Raw genomic sequence first — 16277 nt, 5'->3', positions numbered from 1 at the left:
ACACTATTTTAAAATGAGGCGACTAATTGTATATTTCTAATCCTAAAATCTTTCAAACTGTTTATTATCAATGTTTATTTTTTTCTATTAAATATGATATATTGCCTCCGTTCAAAACCTTGCCCACTTTTAATCACAAATGAGTTTGGCTAATGAAACTGCGGACTGAAATCGACTGGCAAAATTGACAAATTGGAGGGCGTTCCCAAAACATGCAAATATTTAATTAACTCAAGTTTGATAATTGCAATTTTTTTTTTTCAATATGTGTAATGTTTTCACACATATACGTTTTTTTAATAAAGATTAGTATATAGATATTTTTTTGAATTTGCCGGGTAATTTCAGTCTCTACTTTCATTAGCCAAACTCTAATTCGACGAGTAGTTGCGTAGGTAGGTATGCCTATTGCCTATTGCCTACGTCAGAACTACCGATTTCGTCATCACAACATTCTATATTGCCATTACATCCATTCTCGGCATTCTCCAATCTTGTGTTAGTTCCGCGACAACAACTGAACGCGCTCGTCGCCATTTGCTTTTAAGTTCAGTATTTTGTAATCGAAATGTCACAACAAGGTCCTGCGTTCGATGTGAACGCGATGACCCTAACACGATGGGTCCTGGCTCAACAGAGAACGGCTCCGTCGGCTACTGGTGACCTAACACAGCTGCTAAACTCCATACAAACAGCAGTCAAGGCAATACAAACGGCCGTGAGGAAAGCCGGCATCGCTAAACTGTAACTACTTTTACCTGTTTGATTATTTGAATAAGCGTTTTATTTCCTACAGACTTGTTCTTTTTTAAATAAAACTATAAAAAAATACACCTAAAATTAATAATTTTATCCCGTTATATATTGACATCTAAAAGTAGGGTTACCACGATATGGAAATAGATATCGGGATAAACTTTCGATTTAAGCATAACGCGCTAAATGCAATTGCTATTTAATTAGTTACTTCTGTTATTTTAGAGTTAAATACGAGTACATAAAATAAACATTGCACGGTCAGTTTGGCTTAAGTATCCTTTTTCCGGAGATACATATTTACATTCAATATAAGTTATGTAAATAAGTGTACATGTACATATTAAGTAGGTATATTATGTCCACCTCAGTGGTACAAAGTGTACCTACTCATTCTCTAAGCAATATTCAATTAAAATAAGTAAATATCGCAGAAAATATCATGTCGGGTATTAAAGTGACCAGGCGGACAGATTGGAATACTATCCATGTGTTAGTAAGTTGACTAAAATGGGTTCATTAAAAATCATCGATTTTCAGGCATGGAATATCTGGTGACACGAATGTCCAGGGTGAAGAGGTGAAGAAACTGGACGTACTCTCCAACGATTTGTTCATCAACATGCTCAAGTCTTCCTTCACCACATGCCTGTTGGTTTCAGAGGAAAACTCGTCTGTAATACAGGTAAAAACACCGGCAAGTTAGGTATTTTAGTCGAGTACGAACGATTTTTGGCCGGTAAATCCAAAAATTGTTTGTAATGACTAAATTAATATATAATAACGAACTAGGCATTACTCATGGCACCTCTTACGTACATCGCTGACACTTGAAAATGTGTTACTGTGCATAGTTCAAATTACAGACCGTTTTCATATCTACCTAGCTAAGTCATTTATGTAACAAAATAATATAAGTAAAAAAATGAAACAATAAAAAACCCCTGCATCATGAAAATATATTAAAATAATATTAATATATCTAATATTAAAATATTAGGTTTATCCTACTTCAAACATGGTCAACCTATTCTCTTAGAACAAAGCGAAAATATTTTTTTGTGATTCAGTGACATGAAAAGCTTAGCAGATTTGGATAAAATTCGGTAATCACCTCAGTACATAAAGCATTTAACCTACGCCCAACTCCCAAGGTAATCACATAGGTAGTTTAAATAAAATCCAAATATGCTTAGGTCTTAAATTAATTCTTTAAGTACTTTTAACAACTGCATAAAATCATAGGTATAATAAGATAACATTTTACAAGATAGGTAAGTACCTAATAAATCAGAAATCACTGTTTATTTCGCATACTTAAGTACTTAACAGTTTGATATCTTAAAAGCATACAAGCACGATACAAGGTTACGAACTCAGATATCTGTAACGACATGATATATTTCATATTTGATAACTTGCCTGTTATCATAGTACGTGGCGGCACACACCCACTAAATTAGCATAATTTTAACAATCTCGTCCGACCAGTCTTTCTGCATTAATTAATTACAAAAGTCAGGGACAACCTGACGTTGTTATAAATAGATAAGTAAGAGGTACTGGAAACTGTCAGTTAAAAATTAAATTTATACTAGCCCACACCCTGTGGTTTCACCGGCGTAGTTCCCGTTTCCGTGAGAATATGGGGATAAAATGTAACCTATGACACTCACAACGATCGTGGCTTTCTAGTGGCAAAAGAATTTTCAAATTCGGTTTAGTAGATCCAGAGATTACTCCCAACAATACCACAAACTTTACCTCTTTACAATATTAGTATAGATATACGAATAGATTAATTCTATAATAGTTAGGTCCAAAGGTTGAAATTCTTATAGCCTAAGAAGCAGGCGTACGCCATTACTAATGAAACGTCCCGCGGTTTCACTCGTTTAGTTCCCCTTCCAGTGGAAATACCGGGATAAAATATAGCCTGTATTATTAGATGCTGATGTAGTTATTGGTAACAGAATTTTCAAAATTGGTTAGGTAGGTACATCCAGAGATTACTTACAACATCAAATAGTAGATTGTTATACAAAGGGGCTAAAAAGACCCATTATATACGAGGTATTTTTAGGGCCCGAGACGAAGGCGAGGGCCGCCTAAATAGAAACCGAGTTTATAATGGGTTTAGCCCCACGTGTTACACTCTGCTTTTCACTACGTTTGCGAGAAAATAAAATAGTTTAGTACAATATTCAATGATTTATTTTAATTGAAAATTAAATGTACAAAGTCTACAATTTTGGATATTAAGGGAGATGCTTTTACCCGGTAACATAATTTCCGACTACTGTGAAGATGAATAATGAAGTATATGAGGTAAATGTGGGAGATAATAGTTTAAAAAACTCCTTTCGTAAGTGAATCCATTCGAAAAATTTAATAAGTGGAGAAAACAACAGTTATTTATTACTAAATTTTTCGTAGGTATTCGTAGGTATCGTAGGTAAATATTTAAGTAAAGGCGTCTCCACTTTGATGGTAACAGATTAAAAATTTCATCCATCTCCAAATTAGGATCACCATTCTCAGTAGATGAAGACAAAAATAACTAATATTGTTGAAAAATATGTAAGTTACGGTCACAAATTTACAATGAATTTCTGAAAAAAATCAAGTGTGTATTATTCACGCCAATTGTTTTTTAAATTCTCGCTTTTTAATTTTATTTTTTTCACATGAGAAAAAGGCAAAGGTTACATCGTACAGGATGTCCCATGTCTTTAAATCTCGCTCTATTCGCAACTCAATAAAAATTAAATAAAAAAATAAACGCATTCCACAGACAAGAACGCTGCATTTCATTCCAATTTATACAATTAAAGTTTTTTATTTATTTTTCAAAACAATCAGGGCCTTACCTATAATGATTCTATTTTCGAATAAAACCTCCTCCGTTTTATAGTAGGCTAGTACTTGGCTAGTACTCGTAACAGACAAGAATTAAAAAAACAAAATTACTTTAGCCCCTAGAGGCTAAAATGCTTGTTTAGCCCCGCTGTGGAGTAGTAATATGACAGTGTTTTTGAGCAAGAGTAGTGAAAAACTTATTTACAGTCAATACTTGATATTATAAATACGAAAGTAAGTCTGTCTATTACCTTTTCACGTTAACCGATTTGGATAAATTTGGAATACAGATAAATTGGCCTTTGGAGCAGAAAATCAGCTACTTTTTATCCCGGAAAATCCATGGTTCCCGCGGATTTTTTTAATAAACGGAATATTACACGAACTCGTCCGCTAGTATTGTATTAGTATAGATCTAAGAAAGATTTAATTTTGATAATTTACATTTTGAGGAAATAAAAAAAAAACATTATTTATTGCTATAATAAACTGGCCGTTATTCATTACAGGTGGAGTCGGAAAGGCGCGGAAAATACGTAGTGTGCTTCGATCCTCTGGATGGTTCTTCAAACATCGACTGTTTGGTGTCTGTCGGGTCCATCTTCTCTATTTACAAGTAAGTACTTACTAAGTAAAAAAAACATTTTAATTATGTTATGTACATGTTTATGATATTATGATCTGCAAAATTATAATTTCACTTCCGTAACGCTTTCAATCTATATTTATACTTATAACATTTTGTGCATTCTGTACAATGAAGATGTTTTGAAAGTTTTTGTTGGGGGGCATTATACATATAATCGATACTGAAGCTAAAAATTTTTTTTTAATTTTTCGTCTGTCTGTCCGTGTTTTTGTTATTCGGGCATCATGCTAGAAGTACTGAATGAATTCAAATGAATCTTGGCACGGTTTAAGACCATAATACGGAGAAGGTTATTATATTATTTATTGCGAAAGTCTATTGTATTGCGAAAGTCTATAGTATTGGGAAAGTCCTTCATTTTTAGAGTTACAGTTTTAAAAATTTGTTCATAAATCATAAAAGATACGAAATATAATGAGATTCAAAAATTTTAAAAATTCAATTACATTGATATCCACGCAGACGAAGTCGTGGGTGTCCGCTAGTCTAAAAATGAAGTGACCGAGAGACCAAAAAAAACTATAATTAATATGACTTACAAACATACAAAATGTAAAAAACCCATATTAGATACCGGATAGTTGAGTAGTTTCTTGATACTGTATTAATAATTGATTACAATTAATTTGTCTTTAGCATATTACATTATTAACGGATCCAGTCCCTTTGACAGTTACGCAACCAACCAATCGCAAGAAAGCATTCGAAGACAAACACAGTTTTTACTCGCTTATACATGCCCCGACATTTATAAGTCCAATATAAGTAACCCCTTAACAATATTAAGAAAAATGACCTTAAGCTAATTCACACTCTAGCAAAAAAAATAATTTATGAAATAAACATCCTGTTTAATTCTGTTTCGTAAGTATGAAGTCATTGAACTTTGACCTAGTTCAGGATAGTGAATGAACTTAAAGGGACCGATGAGCCGCATCGCGGTATCGCAGCGAATAGGTAGGTGATCGAAAATACAGGATGTTTTAAAATATTTTTGAAAATTTTTTATAATCGCAACTCCTTGAACTGTACTTTGTTTTTTTTATATAATAATACTAATGAATGACATACATTGGGTATATTGTGAGATTTCGGTTTAAGGAAAAGAAAACTTAACGGTGTATATAATATTAATATTATTCATTACCAATTATCGGATTACAGGAAAACATCCCCGGGAGAACCCAACGAGTCAGACGCTTTGCGACCCGGCAACGAGCTGGTGGCAGCAGGGTACGCGCTGTACGGCTCAGCCACCATGTTGGTGCTGAGCCTGGGCCAGGGGAAAGGGGTCTACGGCTTCATGTACGACCCCTCCATCGGCGAGTTCATACTCACTGACCCCAACATGCGGATACCGGAAAAGGGCAAGATTTACTCCATCAATGAGGGTGAGTACACTAATAAATGCACCTTATTATAGTCATTTTGAATTAATTACACAAATAAAAAAACTCGACTGCATCAATTATACTAAAACTGAAAAGAAAAAAAACAAGCACAGTCCAGAAGTGTAGAAAGCAATTAGAAAAAAGTCGGAACCTATTAAAAATGTAGACGAAAATCGTTCTATTCAATAGAATAGGTCCTGACTGTTTTCTGATTGCTTTCTACACTTCTGGACTGAGCTTTTAATTGGTTAAGTAATTTATATTTAAAAAAAATCTACGGAACCCTCGGTGGGCAAATCCGACTCGCACTTGTCCGATTTTTATAATCAATATTATTATTTAGCCTATTCTATTTAGTATAGTTTATCTTCACTTCATAAACCTCGCATCATACCCAAACCATAGTCATCCGCCTCGCGTATTTTGTTGGACAATTGATATAATTATAACGTTTTTTATATTTTTTTTAACATGGCCATGATATACCATTTTGAAATCCTCTCAAAAAGCCCTTGAATTTGATACCCATGTTGCAATATTCAAAAAAAAAATTTTTTTTTACCTCGAGTATCTCCACTATAGCTTCTCAGTCGTTTTGTTGGTATTTTTTAAAATTCACCTATCTAAGAACACTTGGGTTATTAAGACAAATCAACGATATCTTAATTACGAAAATCCGTCCAGCGGTTTGGAAGACATGAGGTAATAAAGAATATTACATACATACATACAAGATACGCGCGAAAAACATAACCCTTCTTGCAGTCGGGTAATAAAGATATTTTTTGAAACTTGCATTCAAATCATTATTAAAAGCTGATAGTGTACCTATTTTTTATTGTTATTTAATAGTCGACCTGCGTCTTCTTGATTTTTGTATTAAAGTGTGATATATCAATTATTTCATTCATCATTATGTACAACAAAAACACACACACTTAGTTGTTGTTGAAAATTAATAATTTTATCTCATTGATAAGAAATATTTTACCACATTAAACAAAGACATATGTACTTAATAATATAGCCTTCTATAACCTATTTTAACCCATTTAACTGATTAAGTTTTAAGCTCATGCCAATCAGCTTAAAACTTAATTAATTTCTCATTAAGTTCGTTTCACTCTTGAAAGTTTGCCGGGATTCACGATAATAGTACGTATTATTATTATGAACGTCATATAGGCGACTGTCACCGTACCCATGCTATTTGAAAAACACTTTAAATGTGTAGGTTTTATACTGATCGGCATCAGAATAAATAAATTGAAACGAAATTTTCTAAAATTTATTGAACAATAAAACTAATGGAACACCATAGACTTACTAATACTACATCAATGTGGAAAACACAGAGTTGTAAACTCACAATATGCTGCAGGTTATGCGGCGGAGTGGTCGGACGGACTAAAGAACTACATAGAAGAGAAGAAAAGACCCAAGACCGGCAAAGCGTATGGCGCGAGATACGTGGGCTCCATGGTAGCGGACGTCCATAGGACCATCAAATATGGCGGCATTTTCATGTACCCAGCCACTACGTCCGCGCCTAAGGGAAAAGTAAGTTAAAAAAAAAATCTTGAAAAAAAAAAAGTCGAAGTGTTTTTTTTTTAATGTTTGTTACCTCATAATTTCGTAATTTCTTAACCGATTTAGAAAATTCTTAAGATACTTTCAGATTGGTGATTGGTCCCATGTAATTTTCATGTTCATCGGTTTAGTAATTTTGTGTTAAAATCAAAATAATTGAAATATGTTGTTTAAAGTCGGTTCCATTTTTATATAAAAAATTTGGATCGTCATTTAATTTCCTAGCATAGCTAATTGATTTGATACGTTTCATGACTGATTGATTACATTTGCGAGTCCACCATATTGGTGTAAGAATCATCACTTTGACCTGTAGAGAAGCAAGTTCATAATCTATACTTCTATACTAACATTATAAAGAGGTAAAGTTTAGTAGTTGTAGAAGGTAATATCTGAATCTTGTGGGGATTTAAAATGTTTGAATTACTATTTAATTAATTGTTACTTACTGTATCGTATTATATTATATTATTATATTCTCGTCATCGTAGTGAAAAATAGAGTACACGCGATTCTAAGCCGATTAGAACTCGGTTTCTATTTAGCGACCTCGCCTTACGGCTCGTGCCCCAAAAATACCTCCTATATAATAGGTCTTTTTAGCCCCTTGTATAATAATCTACTATTATAAGATTCATAGATACTTTAGTCCATAATGCCGTTAAAATTATAAAATCTTGTTTCACTTTTCAGCTGCGACTCCTATACGAATGCAACCCTATGTCGTTCCTAGTGACTGAAGCTGGTGGGTTGGCAACAAACGGCACCAAGCCCATCCTGGACATCGAACCCACGTCCATCCACGAGAGAGCGCCTTGCTACCTCGGCTCCAAGCTGGACGTTGAAGAGTTGCTGCGATTTCTGAACTAAGTTGTGATATATTCATTACATTTGAATACGAGACAGGGACTATACCTACAGCTATTCTGTCAAATCCAATGATCAATCAATAAAATGCAATCTTGTAGGCCTAAGATGGCGACCAAAAAAAAAAAACAAATGTCGACGAATAGCGACGCAATCGAAGATTTGTTAGCAATATTTTCGATTGCACCGCTATTGGTCGCTATTGCACATTTAATCACATATCAAGCCTACAATATTAATTTTTCAAACAATATTCATACAAAAATAAAAAAATAAAATCATACTTGTCATATTGGTTTTTGGGTAAATGTTTTTTTTTACAAAATAGACTGCAGAGCTAAAAAAAAAACTAAGTTTATTTTTTTATATTAATAAATAACTGTTCCTATATACAATCTGTAATAGAAAAATCTAATTCCTGTGTATATTTTTGTATTATATCGAATATATTTTTTATATATTTATACATAAGCGTTGTTCTGTAAAATCTTTTTCCAAGTTGTTGTCAGAATAAAACAATTATTTTTTTAAAAATAACTCAATGTATTTTTATTATACGACTAAAGTCAAACTGCGTTTATCTTAAGTTTATAAATCTTATACAAATAATAATTTATTATGTTCTTGAACTTGTTACAAGTTAGCAATTTAACCCACCTGATGTTAAGTGACAATGCTAAGATGGAAGCGGAAGTTCATTCTACCTCTTCCAGACGGTATCTACGCAGTATCGTACCGGAACGCTAAATCAATTGACGGTACGGTACGGTATCAAACCCAACCTAAGTCAATTTAGAAAATATAAAAACCTAAACTGATCAAAGCTGGGAATCGAACTGGGGACCTCTATTTATAAACCACAGTTTACATAAATAAGTTAACGGTACGTCTTTGTCGTTAGGGTGGTTACTAGCCCCAGCCGATGCCTATCAGATCCAACTTGAAACAATTTTGAAAATAGCTGGGAATCGAACTGGGGACCTCTTATTAATAAACCAAAGTTTACAAACAGCGCCAGAGGTGGTCAATTAGTATCAAGTGTGAGGTTACGCGGTGAGTGCCACGAACTGGTGGAACACGTCGAGGATGTGAGGGTCCAGGTCCTGGGTGAAGAGCAGCGTCTCCAGGGTGCTGCTGTACTTCTGCACCTGCTCGTGGTGCTGGAACGAGACACATTACTATGAGATTTTTGGTATTGATCATTATCGACCCATATTCGGCTCACTACTGAGCTCGAGTCTCCTCTCAGAATGAGAGGGGTTAGCCCAATAGTCCACCACGCTGGCCCAATGCGGATTGGCAGACTTCACACATGCAAAGAATTAAGAAAATTCTCTGGTATACAGGTTTCCTCACGATGTTTTCCTTCACCGTTTGAGACACGTGATATTTAATTTCTGAAAAGTTGGAGGTGCATGCCCCGGATTGGATTTGAACCCACATCCTCCGGAATCGAAAGCGGAGGTCATATCCACTGGGCTGTCACGGCTTAATCACGGTTTTATGGTGTTGTAAGTACTTTACTTATTAGTAACTAAAAAATTATTTCTGTTTCGTTAAAAGTACATTAGCATCGACATATAAAAGTACAGATATTGCCCGACAAATTTAAAAAACTTTTGGAGCGCATTCACAAAATTATAGTGCATATATTGGAATAACTCAGTTTGATACTTGTAATTATTTTTTTTGTATATAAGTACAAGTAGTAACACCAGATGCGCACCAGGTGCTCCGACAGGATCATGATGAACCACTGGAGCACGATCAGCAACATCTGCAGAGAGCTCGTCACCACTCACCAGCAAGAAGACCTGGCGCAGCCGGGCGAGGGTGGTCTTGTACCAGTGCGTGTGCGGGTCGCGCGCGTCCGTGTCGGCGCGCACCAGGTGCTCCGACAGGATCATGATGAACCGCTGGAACACGATCAGGAACAGCCGCTTCTGGTCGGTGTGCGCCATCTCTAGCCGCTCCTCCATGCGTTCCACTGCCTGAAAACATTGAAAGAAGCTTTGAGTCCTCATAATCTTAAACTTTGAAGTAAGATTTTAGCCACGCCTGACTTGAGAAGCAAGCTGGTGAAAGCGTGACTTTTTCAAAAGAGCTGTTGAGTTTCTTGCCGGTATCTTCTCAGCAGAACCTGCCTTCCGAACCGGTGGTAGAATCTTTACAAATAGTCAACTGACGTGTCAAAAGTGCTTGTAAACTGAGCCTACTTGAAATAAATGATTTTTAATTGATTGATTGATTGCGTGACGCGAGCGTTACTAAAAACGTGATCGGCCAAGGACGTTGAGAGGGAGATATGAGTTAGTGAAAACAGAAAGAAACTGCTACAAATGACAGTTAGTCTAGCGCAAAATAACGCCAATTTCATATTCTGTCATCATCATCATATCAGCCGATGGACGTCCACTGCAGGACATAGGCCTTTTGTAGGGACTTCCAAACATCACGATACTGAGCAGCCTGCATCCAGCGAATCCCTGCGACTCGCTTGATGTCGTCAGTCCAGTGGGGAGTCGACCAACACTGCACTTTTAGAGATACTCCTAACATAGCTCGTTCCATCGCCCGCTGTGTGACTCTGAGCCTTCTTATGAGGCCCATAGTTAGCGACCAAGTCTCGGCACAATAGGTCATCACTGACAACACGCATTGTTCGAAGACTTTTGTCATCAGGAACTGAGGTATTTCGGACGAGAAGGTGATGAAGTTGGATTTGGCGGTTCACCTCTTTCTCGAAATTGGACCTACCTAACTGGGTCATATGTCCTAGGTATATGTATTCGTCTACAATTTCGAGTGCAGCGTTCTCAACTATAACTGGGTGGACACATTATTCATATTCTGTGGGGACACATTATTGTCTTATAATGTCATGTCTACCTATCAAACAATTGACATTCCACAACAGTTGATTGTGTTGCCTCATCCCTTCAGACTGTGAAAGTGTAGAACGAAAAAGTGCATTTGTTTTAGCACACACATGTGCGCTGTATTATAACTTATCCTATGCAAAAGGTTAGTCTAAAAAAGGGTCAGGCCACCTTTGCCGAAAATAGGAAAGATAAACTATCTTCTAAGCAGCTTTTGACATTATATAAGTACAATTACCTCTTCTGTGGGTTTGTCGTGGTCCTTCTTCTTCTTGCTTCCGCTCTCGTCCTCTGACTCTGAGCTACTGGAGTCTGCCCTAGCGAGGGCTTCTCTTGCTTCTTGTAGTTCTTTGCCTGCAAAACAACACATATAACATGAACCCCTTTTGTGAATATATTATTAAAGGAAAACTGACATATATGAATGCACTGCTGAATATGCTGAACCGAAAATTTGGAAAATAGAGACACTATTTGAATGTAAAAAAGCAAAGCATCACGAAGTATCAGAAATGTACAACACAAAGTTGAAAATTGGCAGAGACGTAGTTTATAGTAAGTAGACGTTAAGAATATATTAAAGAGGTGGACGAAGTCGGGGGCGTCCGTTAGTCTATAAATAAACGCGGGATATGGTGTCAAAAGTACCCCAAAATCAAAACCAAAATTAACAAATAAGAGAAATTTATCACAATCACCAGATTATTTTGCCAACAACAATACACACAACGTAATAAAACCTTCAACAAAGAAAACCAAGAGCACCACTATAACAGGCTATTTACAAAGTAAACCATAGGATCCGGAAAAGGCCCCTCTTGCATGCTCTACATTAAATAAACACCAAGAAAATAATTATACAGCTCCCCGTACGGGTGGTCGCCGGGGGAGTCTTAGACCAAAACCCTCCATCAGTAATTTACTCTACTGCAACCTACAATATAAGATCCCTTGTATCGGAAGGAAGATTAAATGAACTTGAACATTCGCTTCAAAACATCAAGTGGGATATTATAGGTCTATCGGAAATTAAAAAAGAAAGCATGAAAATACTAGAATACAGCGAATATATTCTTATGTATAAAGGAGAACGAGCCGGTTTTAATGGAGTTGGATTTATGATTAGAAAATCTTTAAAACACCAAATATCGAACTTTACTGCTATATCTGATAGAGTAGTGCGACTGGACTTATCTTTAGAAAATGTAAAAATAACCTGCATTCAAGCATACGCACCTACCGAAAAAGCTTCAGAGGAAGAGTTGCATAAATTCTATAACGACCTTAGCTTAAGCCTCGAAAGAACACCTACACATACCCTTGTCTTAGGAGATTTTAACGCCAAAGTTGGGAGACCAACTCTAGAAGATGGGAAAGCTATAGGTAAATGGGGATACGGCACAAGGAATGACAGGGGCGAAATTCTTGTTCAATATTGTCTACAAAACCAGCTCTACATAACAAATACATTCTTTAAAAAGAAGGCTAAAAAACGCTGGACCTGGCTATCTCCTGACGGAAAAACTCGAAATGAAATAGACTATATATTGACAAAAAACTTAAGAGCAATCTTGAATGTACAGGTTATAGGAACAACTTATTCTACAGATCACAGACTACTCAGAGTGACGTATAACTTATTAACAAACATCAAAAAAAAGCAGAAAGAAGTTTGGTCAAAATATCTCTACATTAACGCCGACAAAAAGAGACTCTATTGTAAGAAATTTTAAAGAGATTAGAAAACACTACACGGCTGGGAATAAAAGCACCGACCAAAAATATAAGGATTTGATTACACAGATCTCAGGATGTTTTGAAAATATACCTAAAACGAAGAACATATCTGAAAATGAATTTATTTTTACAAAAGAAGTAAACCAACTAATACATGAAAGGGAGTACTTGAAAAATAAAAAGAATAAGTCAAAAAAAGAGCGAAAGCGTTTGTCAAAACTCTACACAAAAATAAGAAAAAGTATAACCAAAAATAAAACTAAATACAAATATAAAATAATCGAAGAGGAACTAATACAAAAAAGCTCAATAAAGCGCGCTGCAAAGCGGTTAAATAAGTGCAAAGAGTGGATACCGTCAGTAAAGAACAAGAAAGGTAACAGAGTAACTAATAGAAATAATATTTTAGAGACTGCAACAAATTTCTATAAAAACTTATACAGCTCACAAGATAGAGTAAGCTCTCCTGAACCTGTAAACAGTATCCCAGTAAATACGGAGAACGTTCCACCTTTCCTACAAAGCGAAATTAGAGCCAGTATTGCCTCTTTGAAATCCTCAAAAAGCCCAGGTCATGATAGAGTTACAAATGATATCTTAAAAGCAATAATTGAACCATTAACACCTATAATTACACCAATATTCAACGAAATATTAAACTCGTGTTGTATACCAGAAGATTAGGAAAACGCTATCATTACCCTACTATACAAGAAAGGCGATCCAACAGAGATTGAAAATTACAGACCAATAAGCCTGCTTCAAAGCATCTATAAACTCTTTACAAATGTCATCCTAAGGCGATTAAGACCAACTTTAAGTTCCTACCAGCCAAGAGAACAGGCAGGATTCAGACCAAAATATAGCACAACTGATCATATATTTACGCTGTCCCAAGTTATGGAGAGATTCAAAGAGTACAAGATCCCTCTCTACATAGCGTTCATTGATTATGCAAAAGCATTTGACTCTATCTCGCATCAGGCGCTATGGAAAGCTCTTAACCAACAAGGAGTCGAGGCTAAATATATTGATCTTTTGCAAGCTGTATACAAAATAGTAGAGCGTCAATAAAATTAGAACAGGTGGGACCTCCTTTTGCGATAAATAGAGGCGTCAGACAGGGGGACCCAATCTCACCGAACTTGTTTACGGCTCTACTAGAGCTGATATTTTCCAGATTAACCTGGGAAAATATAGGGGTAAATATAAACGGGGAGCTCCTCAATAACTTAAAATTTGCCGATGACATCGTATTGATATGTACAAAATATGATGATCTTTATTATATGATTAGCACCTTGAACCAGGAAAGTAGAAAATGTGGATTGGATATGAATGCTAAGAAAACCTGCATAATGACAAACAACATAGAGATTCCTACGTCAATCGAATCTCAACCCATCAGCTTTGTTGACGAATACATATATCTCGGGCAGAGAATACCTTTCGAAGAGCAAACTATAGAAGAAGTGGAGAGGAGAATCAAGATTGCATGGGGCAAATACTGGTCTTTGAAACATATTTTCAAATCCAAAATCCCTCTACCATTGAAAAAGAAGGCCATGGAAAACACAATATTTCCTACGCTTTTGTATGGGTGTCAAACGTGGACTCTGACCAAACGAATTATTGACAAAATACAAAAATTCCAAAGAGCGACAGAGCGCAGCATGTTGGGCCTAAAACTTAGCGACCGTCAAAGGAACGTTGACATAAGGAATAGGACAAAACTAATTGATGCTGCAGAACTGGCGTGCAAACTTAAATGGCCATGGGCAGGTCACGTGGCGCGCACTAGAGACGGTCGGTGGAGCGAGAGAGTGTTACATTGGTGGCCGCGTGATCACATCCGGCCGCGCGGCAGACCGCACGCTCGTTGGAGAGACGATATTGAAGAGGTCGCAGGTCGTACATGGACGAGGCTTGCTGCAGACAGAGAGCGTTGGGTCGCGATGGAGGAGGCCTTTACCCGAAAATGGGTACCCAAATAAAACAACTAGAAAAATATCAACCTACAATAAATATTTATTATTTTAGAATTAAGTTTTGTTAATTTAAGTTAGTTTTAAGTTCTTTATCCTTTTTAATTGTTTGTATTATATTATTTTGTATGTGTGATTTGGGAATAAACGGCTTATTATTATTATTATTATGGTGTCACATTTCGTAAATTTACACAACACAACACAACTGCAAATAAATACAAAAGCAATTGTTAATGTGTTAACAAATAAATGCTAAGACAGAAAGCAAAATATCCTATGGGATGCTATTTGCACTATTATGAAAGTAAATCTCCTCTGGGACTTTCAATGATAGAAAGTGAAGATGTCCTGGGACCTCATACTGAGATAGAAAGTTTGTTCTATTAACTACTTTCTCCTTTGTGTCTCATTTTAACATAATCATTAATGTGAGTTTATTTCTTACACGTTACCTGCTTAACACAGATTAAGAAGAATAATAGGCAGATAGAGCGCATGGAACACAGCAGTGATGCAGCTTTTCCAAATACAAATTCAAAAACGAATACATTCTCGAGTCAGTACGACATGAAACGTCGCATTAGTAATTTTCAATATTATTCAAGAAAAATAGCATCTTATGTTTTTAAATATTTTAAAAACTGTTTTCAAAAACTAAAGAAATAAGATGGAGTATTTTTTATAGGTTGATTATATTGGTCTATTGTAATATTAATTTACGTAATTGTTGTTTGTGTTAAAATCTTGAAATACAAATTATGAAAACAATAGTATACGCGGATGTCAAGGAGACGCATGACGTTTGTTTCTATTTTTATGGGTTTACCATCTTCACCGCGCGACTTGTAAAGACTCATTCTGTATCATTCTCTATTCTGTGCTGCTTAAACAATCATCGTCAAATTTTGCATACACATTGTGAGGAAAACAGAGAAGCGCATAATACATAAGTGCACATAAATCTATTGTCCATAGCTTCTTGTAATTGCTATTTGATCTAATACTATATTACTATGAAGTCTGGATGGATGAGATTGTAGTCAAGGGCTAACTTGTAAAGAATAAATTAATAAAAAAAAAAGAATACACTTAAGCAAAACTAGCAGACGCCCGTTCCCCGTTGTCTATGGAACCCTAAAAAGGCTGTGAATCATTTACACAAAGTCGTCTTACTCAGTTTAGTGACATGCTTGTTCATCTTGTCGATGGTGAGGTGCAGGATCTCCCACAGGTAGCCCTGCGTGAAGTACGGCGCCATCTCCTTGGAGAACAGCCACGTGGCCACCGCCGAGCACTCCACGATCTGAGTCTTCAACATCTTGTCCACCAGCACGCACAGCATCTGGTTGTGCCGCTGCCACAGCTCCCACACGTTGCGCAGGATGTAGATCTGCGCCTCCTCGGACTCCGCCAGGATCTGCACAACCAACACAATGTAAACCACAACACTTTTGAATGAATACTGAATAATTGCTGATATAGATTTGCACCTCCCCAGACTCTGCTAGAATCTGCACAACTTAAGCGTAATGTAGGATATTTTACTAGCGCGAGTTATTAC

At 36.1% G+C, this 16277-nt stretch overlaps 2 protein-coding genes across 2 annotated transcripts in view; one reads left to right on the top strand and one right to left on the bottom strand.

Annotated features, from left to right (window-relative positions):
- Positions 1-400: 400 nt before the first annotated feature.
- LOC112049511 (fructose-1,6-bisphosphatase 1) lies at positions 401-8649 on the top strand. Its single transcript, XM_024087440.2, has 6 exons — positions 401-744; positions 1297-1441; positions 4125-4231; positions 5429-5655; positions 7037-7215; positions 7939-8649. The coding sequence occupies exons 1-6, from the start codon at positions 569-571 to the stop codon at positions 8113-8115; spliced, it is 1011 nt and encodes a 336-aa protein (XP_023943208.1). The 5' UTR covers positions 401-568; the 3' UTR covers positions 8116-8649.
- The window catches only part of LOC112049510 (nuclear cap-binding protein subunit 1), a 27827-nt gene continuing 20181 nt past the window's right edge, over positions 8632-16277 (bottom strand). Inside the window, exons 7-10 of the mRNA XM_024087439.2 lie at positions 15890-16133; positions 11230-11345; positions 9915-10103; positions 8632-9272 (exon numbers count right to left, since the gene is read on the bottom strand). Of these exons, the coding sequence (XP_023943207.2) occupies positions 9159-9272; positions 9915-10103; positions 11230-11345; positions 15890-16133 (663 nt within the window). The 3' untranslated portion in view covers positions 8632-9158. The remainder of the gene's footprint in view (positions 9273-9914; positions 10104-11229; positions 11346-15889; positions 16134-16277) is intronic.

The sequence above is a fragment of the Bicyclus anynana genome, chromosome 17, assembly GCF_947172395.1.
Source record: "Bicyclus anynana chromosome 17, ilBicAnyn1.1, whole genome shotgun sequence".
NCBI lineage: Eukaryota > Metazoa > Arthropoda > Insecta > Lepidoptera > Nymphalidae > Bicyclus > Bicyclus anynana.
The sequence above is the reverse complement of the archived record's forward strand: the minus strand, read 5'-3'. Positions and strand labels throughout refer to the sequence as shown.

What these genes read in the sequence shown, in the direction of transcription:
- LOC112049511 (XM_024087440.2), top strand. Translation starts at nt 569, where the DNA reads ATGTCACAACAAGGTCCTGCGTTCGATGTGAACGCGATGACCCTAACA. An exon ending in AAAGCCGGCATCGCTAAACT is followed by an intron (nt 745 to 1,296) that starts GTAACTACTTTT and finishes ATCGATTTTCAG; the next exon opens with GCATGGAATATCTGGTGACA. An exon ending in CGTCCGCGCCTAAGGGAAAA is followed by an intron (nt 7,216 to 7,938) that starts GTAAGTTAAAAA and finishes TTCACTTTTCAG; the next exon opens with CTGCGACTCCTATACGAATG.